Source organism: Hippopotamus amphibius, chromosome 3 (assembly GCF_030028045.1).
Source record: "Hippopotamus amphibius kiboko isolate mHipAmp2 chromosome 3, mHipAmp2.hap2, whole genome shotgun sequence".
Taxonomy (NCBI): Eukaryota; Metazoa; Chordata; class Mammalia; order Artiodactyla; family Hippopotamidae; genus Hippopotamus; species Hippopotamus amphibius.
In genome coordinates this window covers 109856868-109873227 of record NC_080188.1, presented here as the reverse complement: position 1 = coordinate 109873227, position 16360 = coordinate 109856868, and the positions used below count along the sequence as shown (strand labels likewise).

The 16360-nt window shown below is 35.8% G+C and overlaps 2 protein-coding genes across 2 annotated transcripts; both read left to right on the top strand.

The window, feature by feature from the left end:
• Positions 1 to 10731: 10731 nt before the first annotated feature.
• LOC130849743 (olfactory receptor 4C46-like) lies at positions 10732 to 11673 on the top strand. Its single transcript, XM_057728877.1, has one exon. It carries the CDS (start codon positions 10744 to 10746, stop codon positions 11671 to 11673), a length of 930 nt encoding a protein of 309 aa, XP_057584860.1. The 5' UTR covers positions 10732 to 10743.
• Positions 11674 to 12208: 535 nt separating this feature from the next.
• LOC130849782 (cleavage and polyadenylation specificity factor subunit 5-like) lies at positions 12209 to 12892 on the top strand. Its single transcript, XM_057728941.1, has one exon. The coding sequence runs from the start codon at positions 12209 to 12211 to the stop codon at positions 12890 to 12892; it is 684 nt and encodes a 227-aa protein (XP_057584924.1).
• The last annotated feature ends 3468 nt before the right edge of the window (positions 12893 to 16360 follow it).

Genomic DNA, 16360 nt, shown 5'->3' with positions numbered 1-16360 from the left:
ACAATTGTTATATCTTTTTCTTGGATTGATCCCTTGATTATTATGCAAAGTCCTTCCTTGTCTCTTGTAACTGTCTTTATTTTTAATTCTATTTTGTCTGCTATGGATTCCTACTCCAGCTTTCTTTTGATTTCCTTTTGCATGGATTATTGTTTTCTGTCTCTTCACTTTCAGTCTGCATGTGTCCCTAGATCCAAAGTGGGTCTCTTGCAGATAGCATATATATGGGTTTTGTTTTAGCATTCTTTTGGCTACACTGTGTCTTTTGGTTGCAGCAATTAACCCATTTACATTCAAGGTAAGTATCATATGTATGTTCCCATTGCCATTTTCTTAATTGTTTGGGGGTTTTTATTGTTGGTGGTGGTCTTTTTTCTTCCCTTGCTCTCTTGTTCTCTTCTATGGTATTTTGATGACCATCTTTTGTGCTATGTTTGGGTTTCTTTTTCTTTCTTATGTGTGTATCTATTGTAGTTTTTGAATTTGCTTTTCCTATGAGGTTTTGATATAGCAGTGTATATATATACAAGGTTGTTTTAAGTTGCTGGTCTCTTTCCTCCCAAAAGAAGTTCCTTTAGCATTTATTATAAAGCTGTTTTAGTGGTGCTCAAATCTCTTAGTTTTTGCTTGTCTGTAAAGCTTTTGATTTCTCCATTGAATCTGAATGAGACCCTTGCTGGGTAGAGTAGTCTTTGTTGTAGGTACTTCTCTTTCATCACTTGAAATATATAACACCACTCCCTTCTGGTCTTCAGAGTTTCTGCTGAGAAATCAGCTGATAACCTTATGGGGGTTCTTTTATATTTGTTTCTTTTCCCTTATTGCTTTTAGTATTTTCTCTTTGTCTTTAATTTTTGGCAATTTGATTCATATCAGTGTTCTTCCTTGGGTTTATTCTATATGGAACTCTCTACGCTTCCTGGACTTGAGTGAGTTTTTCCTTTCTCATGTTAGGGAAGTTTTTGGCTATTATCTCTTAAAATGTATTCTCTCTTTTCTCCTTTTCTTTCTTTCTCTTTTCTCCTTCTGGGGCCCTTATAATGTAAATGTTGGTGTGCATGATATTTTCTCAGAGATCTCTGAGACAGTCCTCATGTGTTTTCATTCTTTGTTCTTTATTCTGTTCCATGGCAGTGATTTCCACCAATCTGTCTTCAAGCTCACTTATTTGTTCTCCTGCTTAATTTATTCTACTATTGTTTCCTTCTAGTGTATTTTTCATTTCAGTTATTTTACTGTCCATCTCTGTTAGTTTGCTCTTTAAAACTTCTAGACATTTGTTAAATATTTCTTGGATAGTCTTGGTCCATGCATCCATTCCTTATCTCAGGTCTTGGATCATCTTTACTATTATTACCCTGAATTCTTTTTTTCAAATAGATTGCCTATCTTCACCTCACTTTGTTGGTCTTCTGGGGTATTATCTTGTTCCTTTGTCTTTAACATATTTCTCTGCCATCCTATTTTTTCTAAATTACTGTGTTTGTGCTCTCCATTTCTCAGATTGCAGGATTTTAATTTTTCCTGGTTCTGTGTCTGCCCCCTGGTGGATGAGGTTCATGCAGAGGCTGTGCAGGCTTCCTGGTGGGAGGGACTGGTGCCTGCCCACAGATCCTAGGGGTGGGGCTTGTCCCTCTGGTGGGCAGGGCCATGTCAAGAGGTGTATATTTAGGAGGCTGTTGGCTCAAGATAACTTTAGGAAGCTTTTGTATTGATGGGTGGAGCAATGTTCCCCACCTGCTGGTTGTTTGGCCTGAGGTATCCCTGCACCTGAGCCTGCAGGCTGCTGGATGGGGCCAGGTCTTGATGCCAAAATGACAAACTTCAGTAGAGCTCATGAGGATTTCCTGGGGTTTCTGTCTCTAGTATCCTTGCCTTAACAATTAGCCACAGCTGCTCACCGAGGAGACAGACACACTGCTGGCAGGGGTTCTGGGAAATGCTCATAGGTATGAGCCCACCCAGAGTCCACCATTAGCCCCACCAAAGAGCCTGTAAGCTCCAGTGCTGGGTAGCTACAGGCCAAACAACCAACAAGGTGGGAACACAGCCCAACCCATTGGCAGACAAGCACATTAAAGTTTTACTGAGCTCTGCCCACCCAGCCCTACCCACCATCAGTCCCTCCCATCAGTAAGCATGCACAGCCTCCTAGATAGATTCCTCCACAAAAGGATAGACAGCAGTATCAAGCAGTATCAGCAATATTTCATTCTGTGGAACTGAAAACCACAGAAACAGAAAGATAGAGAAAATGAAAAGGCAGAGGGCATTGTACCAGAGGAAGGGACAAGATAAAACCCCAGAAAAACAACTAAATGAAGAGGAGATAGGCACTCTTCTGGAAAAAGAACTCAGAAAAATGAAGGTGAAGGTGATCCAGGACTTTGAAAAAAGTCTGGATGCAAAGATCAAAAAGTTGCAAGAAAAGTTTACCAAAGACCTAGAAGAATTAAAGAACAAACAAAAAGAGATATGCAATACAAAAACTTAAATGAAAACTACATTAGAAGGAATAGCAGATTAACTGAGGCAGAAGGGCAAATAAGTGACCCTGAAGACAGAATGATGATAATCACTGATGCAGAAAAGATTAAAGAAAAAAGAATGAAAAAAACTGAAGACAGCCTAAGAGACCTCTGGAACAATGTTAAATGCACCAACATTCACATTATAGGGGTCCCAGAAGGAGAAGGGAAAGAGAAATTTACCCAAGAAAGTATTGGAAGAGATTATAGTTGAAAACTTCCCTAACATGGGAGAGGAAATAGCCACCCAAGCCCAGGAAGTGGAGAGACTCCCAGGAAGGATAAACCCAAAAGAGAAACATGCCAAGACATGTAGTAGTCAAACTGACAAAAATTAAAGACAGAGAAAACTTATTAAAAGCAACAAGGGAAAAATGACAAATAGCATACAAGGGAACTCCCATAAGGTTAACAGCTGATTTCTCAACAGAAACTCTGCAATCCAGAAGGGAGTGGCACAATATATTTAAAATGATGAAAGGGAAGAACCTACAACTAAGAATACTCTACCCAGCAAGGATCTCATTCAGATTTGACAGAGAAATCAAAAGATTTATAGACAAGCAACAGCTAAGAGAATTCAGCACCACAAAACCAGCCCTACAACAAATGCTAAAGGAATTTCTCTAAGTGGGAAACATAAAAGAAGAAAAGGACCTACAAATACAAAAACAAAACAATTAAGAAAATGGTAAAATGAACATACATATCAATAATTACCTTGAATGGAAATGGATGAAATGCACCAACTAAAATACACAGACTGGCTGAATGGATACAAAAACAAGACCCATATATATGCTGTCTACAAGAGACTCACTTCAGACCTAGGGACACATACAGATGGAAAGTGAGGGAATGGAAAAGGTATTCCAGGCAAATGGAAATCAAAAGAAAGCTGTGATAGCAATACTCATATCAGACAAAATAGACTTTAAAATAAGGACTATTACAAGAGACATGGAAGGACACAATGTAATAATCAAGGGATCAACCCAAGAAGAAGATATAACAATTGTAAATATATATGCACTCAACATAGGAGCACACCAATATATAAGGCAAATAGTAACAGCCATAAAGGGAGAAATCAAGAGTAACGCAATAATTGTGGTGGAATTTAACACCCCACTTTCATCAAAGACAGATCATCTAGACAGAAAATCAATAAGAAAACACAAGCATTAAGTGACATATTAGAGTAGGTGAACTTAATTGATATTTATATAGCATTCCATCCAAAAACAGCAGAATACACATTCATCTCAAGTGCACATGGAACATTCTCCAGGATTAATCATATGCTGGACCACAAACAGAGCTTCAGTAAATTTAAGAAAATTGAAATCTTACCAAGCGTCTTTCCCAAACAGAACACTGTGAGACTAAAAATCAACTACAAGAAAAAAATTAAAAAAAAAATTGTAAAAAACACAAGCTCTTGGAGGCTAAATGATATACTACTAAACAACCAATGGATCACTAAAGAAATCAAAGACAAAATTGAAAAATACCTAAAGACAAGTGAAAATGAAAGTACAATGATCCAAAATCTATGGAGCACATCAAAAGCAACTGTAAGAGGGACATTTATAACAATATAATCTTACCTCAAGAGACAAGAAAAATCACAAATTAACAACCTAACCTTACCCCTAATGCTACTAGATAAAGAACACCAAACAAAACTCAGAGTGAGTAGATGGAAAGCAATCATAAAGATCAGAGCAGAAATAAATGAAATAGAAACAAATAAAATAATAGAAAAATATCAATGAAACTAAAAGCTGGTTCTTTGAAAAGATTAAAAAAAAATCCATAAGCCTTTAGGCAGCTTCATCAAGAAAAAAAGCGACAAGGCTTAGATCAGGTACAGTCTGTGAAGACTGAATTAGGAAGAAGTAAAAAGTATGACAAGACCCATCACAAGTACTGAAATTAAAAATGTAATTTAAACTCCCAACAAAAAAAAGTCCAGGACCAGATGGCCTCACAGGCAAATTTTAACAAATATTTACGGAAGGGTTAACACCTATCCTTTGGAAACTATTCCAAAAGATTGCAGAGAAAAGAATACTTCCAAATTCTTTCTATGAGGTCACCACCCTGATACCAAAACCAGACCAATATATCATAAAAATAAAATAACATGCCAATATCACTGTTGAACATAGACACAAAGTCCTCAACAAAATACTAGCAATCCAAATCCAAAAATACTTTAAAAGATTATATACCATGATCAAGTGGAATTTATCCCAGGGACACAAGGATTTTTCAGTATCTGAAAATCAATCAGCATGGTACAACACATCAACAAATTGTATAATAATAACCATTTGATCATCTTAACAGATGCAGAACAAGCTATTGGCAAAATTCAACACCAATTTATGATAAAAACTCTCCAGCATGTGGGCATAGAGGTAACATACTTCAACATAATAAAGACTATATATGACAAACCTACAGCTAATGTCACATTCAACCACAAAAAGCTGAAACCATTTCATCTAAGATCAGGAACAAGACAAGGATGTCCATGATAAAAGCACTTTTATCACTTTTATTCAACATAGTTTTAGAATTCCTAGCCACAGCAATCAGAGAAGAAAAAGAAATTTAAAAAATCTAAATTGGAAAACAAGAAGTAAAACTGTCACTGTTTGCAGATGACATGATACTGTACATAGAAAATCTTAAAGATAATACCAGAAAACTACTAGAACTCATCAATGAATTCAGTGAAGTTGCAGGATACACAATTAACATACAAAAATCTCAGGTATTTCTATACACTAACAACAAAAGATCAGAAAGAGAAATTCAGGAAACAATCTCATTTGCCAACACATGAAAAAGAATAAAACACCTAGGAATAAACCTACCTAAAGAGACAACAGACCTGTATTCTGAAAACTCTAAGAGGCTGAAGAAAGAAATCAAAGATGACACAAACAGATGGAAATATATACCATGTCCTTGGTTTGAAAGAATCAATATTGTCAAAATGACTATACAACCCAAGGCAATCTACAGGTTCAATGCAATCCCTATCAAAATACCAATGGCATTTTTCACAGAATTAGAACAAAAAATCTTAAAATTTGTATGGCGACACCAGAGACCCTGAAAAGCCAAAGCCATCTTGATATAGAAAAACTGAGTTGAAGGAATCAGGTTCCCTTACTATATAAAGCTCCAGTCACCAAAACAGGAAAGTACTGGCACAAAAACAGAAATATAGATCAATGGAACAACACAGAAAGTACAGAAATAAACCCATGCCCCTATAGTCAATTAATCTACAACAAAGAAGGAAAAAATACAATGTAGAGAAGACAGTCTCTTCAATAAGTGGTGATGGGAAACTGGACAGTTACATGTAAAACAACAAAACTAGAACATTCTTTAACACCATACACAGAAATGAATTCAAAATGGATTAAAAACCTAATGTAAGACTGGATTCTATAAAATGCTTAGGGGAAAATGTAAGCAGAACACTCTCTGACATAAATCATAGCAATATCTTTTTGGAGCTGTCTCCTAGAGTAATGCAAATAAAAATGAAATAAACAAATAGGACCTAATCAAACTCAAAAGCTTTTGTACAGCAAAGGAAGTCATAAACAAACCAAAAGACACCCCACAGATTGAGAAAAAAAATATTTGCAAAAATGATGCAACTGACAAGAGATTAGTCTCCAAAATTTACAAACAGCACATGTAGCTCAATATCAGAAAAGAAAATTAAATGAAAAATCCAACAAAAAAATGGGCAGAAGACATTTCTGCAAAGAAGATGTACATATGGCCGAGAGGTGCATGAAAAAAAGCTAAACATCTGTAATTATGAAAGAAATGAAAATCAAAACTGTGATGAAATAACACCTCACACTAGTCAGAATGTCTATCATCAAAATGTCTACAAAAAGTAAATACTGTAGAGGGTATGGAGAGAAGGAACCTTCTGGCACTGTTGGTGGGCATGTAAATTGGTAAAGGCCCTATGGAAAACAATACAGAGGTTCCTTAAAAATCTGAAAATAGAGCTACCTTATGATCCAGCAATCCCACTCCTAGGGATATATCTAGAAAAAGACATGGTTTGAAAGGATATGTGCACTCCAATGTTCATTGCAGCACTATTTACAATAGCCAAGGAATGGAAACAACCTAAATGTCCATCGATAGACACATAAAGAAGATGTACTACACATACAGAATGGAATAATACTCATTAAAAAGAATGATATAATGCCATTTGTAGCACAATGGATGGAGCTGGAAATTATCATGCTAAATGAAATACGTGAGATAGAGAAAAACAAATATCATATGATATCACTTATATGTGGAATCTAAACAAAATGATACAAATGAACTCATTTACAAGACAGAAACAGACTCATAGACTTGGAAAACAAAATTATAGTTACTGGGTGGGGGGATAGATTGGGAGTTTGAGAGTGACATGTATGCACTGCTGTATTTAAAAGAGATAACCAGCAAATACCTACTGTATAGCGCGGAGACCTCTGCTCAGTATTTTGTAATAACCTAAATGAGAAAATAATTTGAAAAAGAATAGATACCTTTATATGTATAACTGAATCACTTTGCTATACACCTGAAACTAGAACAACATTGTAAATCAACTATCCTCCAATAAAAAATAAAAATTAAAAACATAATATGAAACAAAATACACTTGAAGAAAGTGAAGAGGGAATCCATAGACAGAAGAAAAGTATTTGTATATATACAAGTAGATACTGTATATATGTATAAAATTATATATATATGCATTTTTGTATAAAATTTTATATATAAATAATTTTATACATATTACATATAACATATATAAAAAAGATGTATATCTAAAATATATACAGAACACTTACAAATTAGTAATAAGAAACCCAGAACTATTAATTTTAAATTATAAAAAGGACTTGATAAAAAATTTCCAAAAAAAGATATGCAAATTAATGACATTAAAAAAAAAAATCTCCACATCGTTAGTCAGCAAAGAAAGAAAATAAAACTTCACTACATGCCTCCTAGAATGACTAAAAGGAGAATAATAATATCAAGTGACTAGAGTGTGGAACAATTCTCCTGTTTGAAAACTGAAATCTCTTCTTGTATTTTAGACATATCTCCACATTTTTAATCTTGCCTAGTGGTCTTTACTAACCACCACATAAGTCCCAAAGAATTTATCTAGAGCCTTCAGAGTCTTTGTTTACTTCCATAATCCTCTAATTTAAAAAACAGGTTTGGAGTCAAGTATTTTTAAATGGCTGACATTAATTTTGTGCCCTCACTGGTGTGACTCTCAAGCAATCAATGCCAGTTTTCCAAAAAAACTTAATATGGATAAGAAGACAAAACTTCTCTTTCTGACATGAGTCCCCAGGTTAACTACATCTCAGGCCCTCAAGACATAATTACCCCATCCTTGCTATTCACATGATATTCAGCTTTCTTAGAAACCCAGGTGTAGACAGAGGAAGAAAACTCACATGTTTTGGTTGCAAGTGCAGGAAATACAATTCCCCACTCAAGAATGATTGTTTCTCAAGTATGTCTCTCCTGAATACCTGCTTCTAAGACAAAGCCTTTCCATCGAAAGAGATAATTAATTCCTGAGAGAGAAAATAGCAGCTACAAGGCAAGGTCATTGACCTTTGGTGGAAACCTCTTTAAATATACATGCATTGCAGGTGATAATGTCTTTCTTGGTTGTTTACATCTACAGAACAAGATTCATCAAGGATAGAATGACCCATCTGAATGTGTTTCCACCACACATTCTGCCTCCTGCTTAGAGGACCAGAGCCATCTACAGAACATTATTTTTCCATAACGATCCAAATGAATCTATTCTAAACTCAATTCCAGGGTTTTCTGTGAAAACTTTTTGAGGCTTTAGGCTAAAAGTACGGATTTAAAAAGGTGTACTAATCTACTGTGGATTTGATATTGAGTAACTGAATAACCTCCTTCTGAAAGTATCATATCTTTCATACTAAAAGTTACCTATCCCATGAGGAGATCAATTTGAAGATGGGATTACTTCTGATCACCCCCAAAGACCATTAAGACCCACTAAGCTGGTAAGGTAAGTTTTGCCAATTGCTGGTGCTTATTAAAGATTGTTACCTTCTGTATATAGTAATCATCATTTTTCAACACTTTTCAAATAGGGTAATAGAGCATTTTATCTTAACCCCATTCTTCAAAGTATAGTTGGTAAATATTATTAACCTAGTTGAACAGATGAAACTTTTGAGCTCATAGAGGTTAAGAAAACTGTAGGACCCAGTTCTCTAACAGGAGATAACCTTCTTTTGTCTTGAGATGCTTCTTTTAATAAATAAGAGTAATCATGAGAATAAAAACAAAATTTAAATACACTTCAAACACAGAAAGACATAAACGTGAATGTTAAATTATATAAACTATCACTCGTTTACTTCAAACATGAATGTGGAGCATTCTCCCTGCGGTCAGCTGCTGGGGATAATATGAGCCTCTATGTCTTTTTTAAAAGTGATATTGGAGATGATTCTTTTGCAGTTTACTGCATGGTTAAGTGTTTCCCTGCACTATTGCTCAAACTGTCAATTCTTCCTACTCCAGGTGCACAGACAGCCAAAATATAAGTAAAGGTCCTCTGTGTGTCCACAGCAGTGTGGTCGATATGTTCATATGTTTCCTCAATCAATTCTCATAACAGCCTGTGAGGTGGACATTATCATTCTCACTTGATAATAGAAAAACAAAGATGTAAGGTGACAGGAAATGTACCCCAGACTAAGTATCTGAAAGTGGGAAAAGGCAAGATTGTAACCAGGTCTTTTCAGATTCTGAAACCAATATGCTTAACCAGTAGGATTGTCATTTTCAACATTTTTCAGGAGTCTGTGGCTTCATGCTTCATAGGGGAATTGGGAGAGAAGAAATGTGGCTGAGAAAGAGACAGTGATAAAAAGGAACTTCATGAAAACAGTGCTACATTGTTATTAATATTTGGGAATTCCCATATGTTGTACTGTGTGTGTGTCTGAGTTTGTGTGTATGAGTAAATATTTGTATGCCTGTTGATGAATTCACTTTCCATAGGATTGCCTCTGAAGTAGTATTTAAGTAGCTATAATTATTGTAATCATATCAAAAGGAGTTTACTTGTTCAAAATTGTTTATCATAACAATTAAAGGCATGGTTTAAGAATTTAGAGGGAAAAATATAAGAAGTATTATTTGAACTAATTTTAGACTTGCCCGTTATTAGTTGCTTGATTTTGAGTAGAATCCTTAGCTTCTTTATGCTTCTACTTCCTAATGTGTAAAATATGTGTAAAAATGATAGTAGTAATCATCTCACCTATAATGAGGATTAAATAAGGATATACCTGCAAAAACACTTGGAGAACAGTAAGTGTTCAGTAAGTTATATAATACCTTCCAGGTTGCCATCTTGTCATGTACATATCAATCAATCATAAAAATATATTTATAAGCTATCATAAAGTAATAGGATATAGGCAACATGCTTTATAAATTCTACTATAATAGTTCCTGTTCTTTTCAGTATTTTCCCATTGTACATGTGCTGTTACACTTTAGGGCAACTATTATAAATAGTCTGGTACTGGGAATCCATTGTCTGCATTCCATCATCTTACAGAACCTCAGCACACTCATTCAATCCCAAATTACTACAGTTATATCCAAGATTCCACTTTCTCAAATCCCTCTTCATCCTTACACTCATGTTCTCAATTACCTTGCATAGTTTCCCATTTCCTAAAAGTAAAAGGAAAATTACTCGGCTTTGCATTCATAGCTTTTACATCTATTTCTGCCTCTGTTGTCTGGCTTAGCTACAACTATAGGTGAAATCTACTGCTTCACATTAGTCTCTGAGTCATTTCACGGGATTAACTATGCACAGATTTTCTCCTACCTGTGTGGTCATAGAGTTCCTCATCTACTCTTTAAAGGTCACCACCCCCCAGAAGAGAATTTGAGTACACTTCAAGAAGTTAGAATGACTTTTTCTCTCTCTGTCTCAAAAATAAAAATCTCCTAACAGTTCAGAACTCAGTAGAGGCAAGGCATTTAGGAGAAGCTTAATGAATTCAAGGTTGCACTAAGAAAAAGTGACTATTTTTCAGGTAACATAATTAATCACACAAGATACATGGAGAATAGGAACAACGTGACAGAATTTGTTCTACTGGGGCTCACACAGAATCCAAAGATGCAGAAAATCATATTTGTTGTGTTTTTGTTAGTCTACATCATCTCTATGGTAGGAAATGTGCTCATCATGGTCACTATCACTGCCAGTCCATTACTGAATTCTCCCATGTACTATTTCCTGGCCCATCTCTCTTTTATTGATGCCTGCTATTCCTCTGTCAATACCCCTAAACTGATTGAAGATTCACTCCATAAAAAGAAGACCATCCTATTCAATGGATGCATGACCCAAATATTTGGGGAACATTTCTTCGGTGCTGCTGATGTCATCCTGCTTACTGTGATGGCCTATGACTGCTATGTGGCCATCTGCAAGCCCTTGCACTATGCAACCATCATGAATAGGCAACTGTGTGTACTGTTCATGGGAATGGTATGGGTAGGAAGCATCTTTCATGCAACCATACAGATGGTCTTCATCTTCAGGTTACCCTTCTGTGGAGCTAACATAATAGATCACTTTATGTGTGATCTGAACCCTTTGCTCCATCTTGCCTGCACTGATACCCACACTCTAGGGCTCTTTGTTGCTGCCAACAGTGGTTTCCTCTGTCTATTGAATTTCCTCCTCTTGATTGGCTCTTATGTGGTCATTCTGCATTCCCTAAGGACCTATAGCTTGGAGGTGAGATGCAAGGCCCTCTCCACCTGCATCTCTCACAACACAGTGGTGGTCCTATTCTTTGTGCCCTGCATATTTGTGTACATGAGGCCTGCTGCTACTTTACCTATTGATAAAGCATTTGCTGTATTCTACACTATGATAACTCCCATGTTAAATCCTTTAATCTATACCTTGAGAAATGACCAGATGAAAACTGTCATTAGGAAATTGTGTAGTAGGAAAGTTATTTCTGGTAATAGATAAAAGTGCTTGGAGCCTGACATTCTACTGATATGAAGCTGAAAAGGACATTGTTGATGATCTCAGCAAAGAATACCTATGAGAAAAAGAAAAATATTAACCAGTACAAATCCTAATTTCTGCAAGGAGGGAAGAATAAACAGTTATAAGAAAAGGAAGAAAAATCTAGCTGGAGACTACACTTTGCATATTTGGAAAATTCTACCAAATTGGAGCTTAGTTTTACTGACTTCATCAATGTATATAGATGAGTAAATGTCCATTCTAATAAAACAAGGTAAAATAAATTTAAAATATATTAGTATTGCACAATAATCTGTATAACAATCCAAAGAAGTAGGCACTGCTATGACCCCTATTTTATAGGTAAGGAAACAGAAAGCAGAAAGTTCCAAAATAAAAATAAATACCAACCAGAGTCTCTCTTGTTAATGGCGGGTGGTGGCTGCTGAGTGGGATGCAAATAACCACTGCCCGCACAGGGAATGTCTCTCTGCCTCCCCCTTTCGGCTTGCTGCTAGTGCCTGAGCTCGCCAGCATGTCCGTGGTGCCGCCCAATCGCTCGCAGACTAGCTGGCCCCGTGGGGTCAACCAGTTTGGCAACAAGTACATCCAGCAGACCAAGCCCCTCACCCTGGAGCACACCATCAACCTGTACCCTCTTACCAATTACACTTTTGATACAAAAGAGCCCCTCTATGAGAAGGACAGCTCTGTTGCAGCCAGATTTCAGCGCATGAGGGAGGAATTTGATAAAATTGGCATGAGGAGGACTGTAGAAGGGGTTTTGATTGTCCATGAGCACCGGCTACCCCATGTGTTACTGCTACAGCTGGGAACAACTTTCTTCAAACTACCTGATGGTGAGCTTAACCAAAGAGAAGATGAAGTTGAAGGACTAAAATGCTTAATGACAGAAATATTGGGTCGTCAAGATGGAGTCCTGCAAGACTGGGTCATTGATGACTGCATTGGTAACCGGTGGAGACCAAATTTTGAACCTCCTCAGTATCCATATATTCCTGCACATATTATAAAACTTAAGGAACATAAGAAGTTGTTTTTGGTTCAACTTCAAGAGAAAGTCTTGTTCGCAGTCCCTAAAAATTATAAGCTGGTGGCTGCACCACTGTTTGAACTGTACGACAATGCACCTGGATATGGATCAATCATTTCTGGTCTCTCTCAGCTTTTGAGCAGGTTCAGTTTTATATGCAACTGAATTTCTGTGCAGCAGAGAAGTAAGAGAAGCCGTCTCTGTGAACATAGCTATACACAGTGTAGAATGAACATGCTAGAAAAGATTTTTTGGTTTTATCTCCTCCCCAGAACCTAAATTACCACCTACTTTCTGTTGTTTGAGTAAGACAGTTAATATTAATATGAAAAACTAGATTGTGGTGTAAACAAATGTGATAATGCTTAATTTACTTTTGGTTCTACTCATGCTTTTTTGTACAACATTAAAGAAAGTGGACTTCTTTCCATTTGTTTTGTTGTTGTTTTGTTTTTTAATTCACATTAAACATGGAAAATTCTTAGGTGAGGATTGCTTTTCCTTTACTAGGCAGGCGAATGTTAAGAGACAATGGCAGGTTTAGGTCAATCAAGTTTGTGGGACCCTTGCTCCAGTACCATTCTTGAGGGTATATTCTGAGACCGTGTTATAGATCTTTGTGATGAGGATCTTCTGTTACTTTTGGGAATTAGGTTTGCTTCAGTCCAAAGTGCAACTCCTATACCAATTTTACACACTTAATAAGTTGTATTACAGCAGAACTCCTAGTGTATTATTGTCTAGTACATTTTATACCAATATGACCAGACCTTATTTCACAAGCAATAAAGGTTAATTAAACATATGGGAAACTATTAAAATTGACTAGGTCAGGGAAAGTCATGGGAATTTGTATAAAAAGAGACTGAAAAAAAAAAAAAAAAGAGACTGACCTGGGGCTTATGTAGACATCCGCCCCCCATAATGGGGGTATTCATTATTTGTGCTGCTGTAAATTTATGTCTTATTCTCATGGTCGTGGTAAAAATGATGATCTTTGAAGGAAGTTTCTAAAAGTGGGTCTGTTAGGTTTTGAACTCTTGCATTGTGAAGTTAGTTATTTCAATTAACATGGAGTTATAGCCAAAGAGATGAAAATGTGGCTTTAACAAGTGACACAAAGCCTTTTCAAAAATATTTTGGAATGATCTGAATCAGAATTAGATATTGTCAGCCTAAGAGAAAAATACCAAATTTAAGAACACTGCTTAAATTAGGATCAAATTTGAGGGAATAAAAAGAGATCTTAAGGCAAAGACTTTGCTGGCTGTGTTATTGCTTAATGATATAGTGTGTATGTCTTATTACAAATGATTGTAGGTTTAATGTAAAGGAAATCTTATAAGATGCAGCTACTTGAAGAAAAGAGATTGATACAGTTATGTTTTTGATAGATAAAAGTGAACTTTTGATTAGTTGTACATCTTCGTGATACTTATCACAGGGCTATTCTCCTGGATATTGGGTGATGAGAAAGATACATCATATATTCTTCCCTATTTAGACTTGAGAAAATCAGACCAAGAGCCTCTGAGCAGTTACATTTATAAACATTCAAGCTTATTTAGTTGTGGTCCTGTCAAACCTTCACACAATTGCATGTCCAATAGTGACTGTAACTGTGTCCATGCTTAGTAGTAGGTGAGCACTGGTCTCCAGGACAAAAAATGAGCAGGGATCTCCTTTGAAAGAGCCCTTAGTTCTGTGGATAGTCTTCCTTCAAGTGTAGCAGTCATGCCCTTCTGGTTTACATTCACATTTTTCTAAGTTAAGGTAATTTTACTGGTGAGCTCACTGATAAATCCTACAAAATTGGGGAAGACAGAGATAGAGATGGCTCGATCCAGACTATCTTCCATGATTGTCTCTGGCATCCAAGTGGATAGCTGTGGTGACCACTTTCAGGTGTGTTAGGTCTTGCCATTTGGGGAGAGTGAGGAGAGGAGGACTTTTTCTTGGTGTGATTTATAAAGTGCTGTCAGTAAGGAGTGTTTGAGTTGAAGGGTCATCTGATTCCAGGCTGCTCTTGTCCTTTTGTAACTTAAGCTTTGACCTAGAAATTCTTTCTTGAGCATTACTTTCCAGTAGTATTAGTGCTTGAGTCAGTCATCCATATCCTGGGGCTTATGTGAGAAAAACATTAAGTTGGCTGAGTCTCTAACCTTAGAATGTAATAGATCTGATTTTGAATGTAAAATTCATAACACAAACACAAATTTTTAAAACTCGTTTTTGAACTGGTAATAATTATATCCCAATGCTCTCTTGTTAGGTTTCCTGATGAGAATAGTAGAGCTAGAGAAGGTCAAATTTGATGTATTCCATTAGAAAGAGGGTACAAAAGGGTGCAGTTTAACACTTTTGTTATAGAAGTTCTGATCACATTTCTTCAAGAACTAACAGTCTTAAAATTCCAATTTTAAGAATTGTGCATTCCAATTCTCTAGATGAAAAACATTGATGAATTTTTAAATGAGCTCTTGATTAACTTATATTTTTGAATGCCTTCTATGTTCCAGGTTTGTTTGTAAATGAAAGCTCTCTTTTGTATTGTATAATTACAATATACGCCACATTCTTTTCCCTGACTAATCAAAGTAGTGCATAGTCTATATAAAACTACTAAATGGCATGGGAAAATATTCAGCTGGTTGAGGGAAAAAACTAAAAAAGTTTTACTCAGATGTTTTAAATCATATTTGGGATTGACATCCCTTTGAAGAAAAGTGAAATTTGTATTTTTTTCCTACGTGATGAAGATGTGATTTTTTTAAAAATTGGATAATAGTTTAAATAGTGTTATGTTAATTCTGTGTATGAATTCATGCTTTTAACAGTAGTTTTTTTTTCTTTTTAGCATTGTCTTCCTTTGTAATTAGCATTGTATGATTCATTTTTTATATTCAAGGGTTCTGTTAAGTTAGCATTTTATTTGGATAAAGTGTAACCAAACTAGCCAGTCTGTTTTCTTACATGCTTGGTTAGAGTGAGAGGTAAAGGTCCTCTAAATTGAGCAGGCCAACAAGCAGTCAGTTTAAAATTCCCTTTCTTAAATGGTGTGACTCTTAAACTGTCAGGTTTTTAATGACTTTCTTTTTTGAGATGAAATTCTTGGAGTACCTTTTCCACGTCGGAGTTTCTCAAACTTGATGTTTTCACTAGTTCATAGTGTTTGCAACAGTATGTGCCCATCACTGAGACTGCTTCAGAGACTGTGAATTTTTTGTATGTCACATTGCCAGAGACGGCTTAGTAGGTTTTGACTGTGATACAAGTCAGCTTATGTAAGCATAAAGTTTGATTTTCCATTATTATTCCACGTTTTACGTCACTGATTATTTAGGTTAAACTGGACTCATTTGAAACAATTTGCCTTTATTAAATATGTAATGAGAAGCATAATACTGTAATTTGACTTGAGCCATAAAACACATTCTAATATTAGCTTGTATTATATTTATCTAGCTTGTTTTTGTGGAAAAAAACTGATTAAAACCTAAGTAAGTCTAGATTAAGTCAGTTTAGATGTAATTTGTATTTTAGCGATGGATTGTATTGTAAGACTAGAGCTAAATTGGGACAATGTATTATGTTCTGTTAAGGGAAAGATCAGTGCATTTAAAAAATTAAACT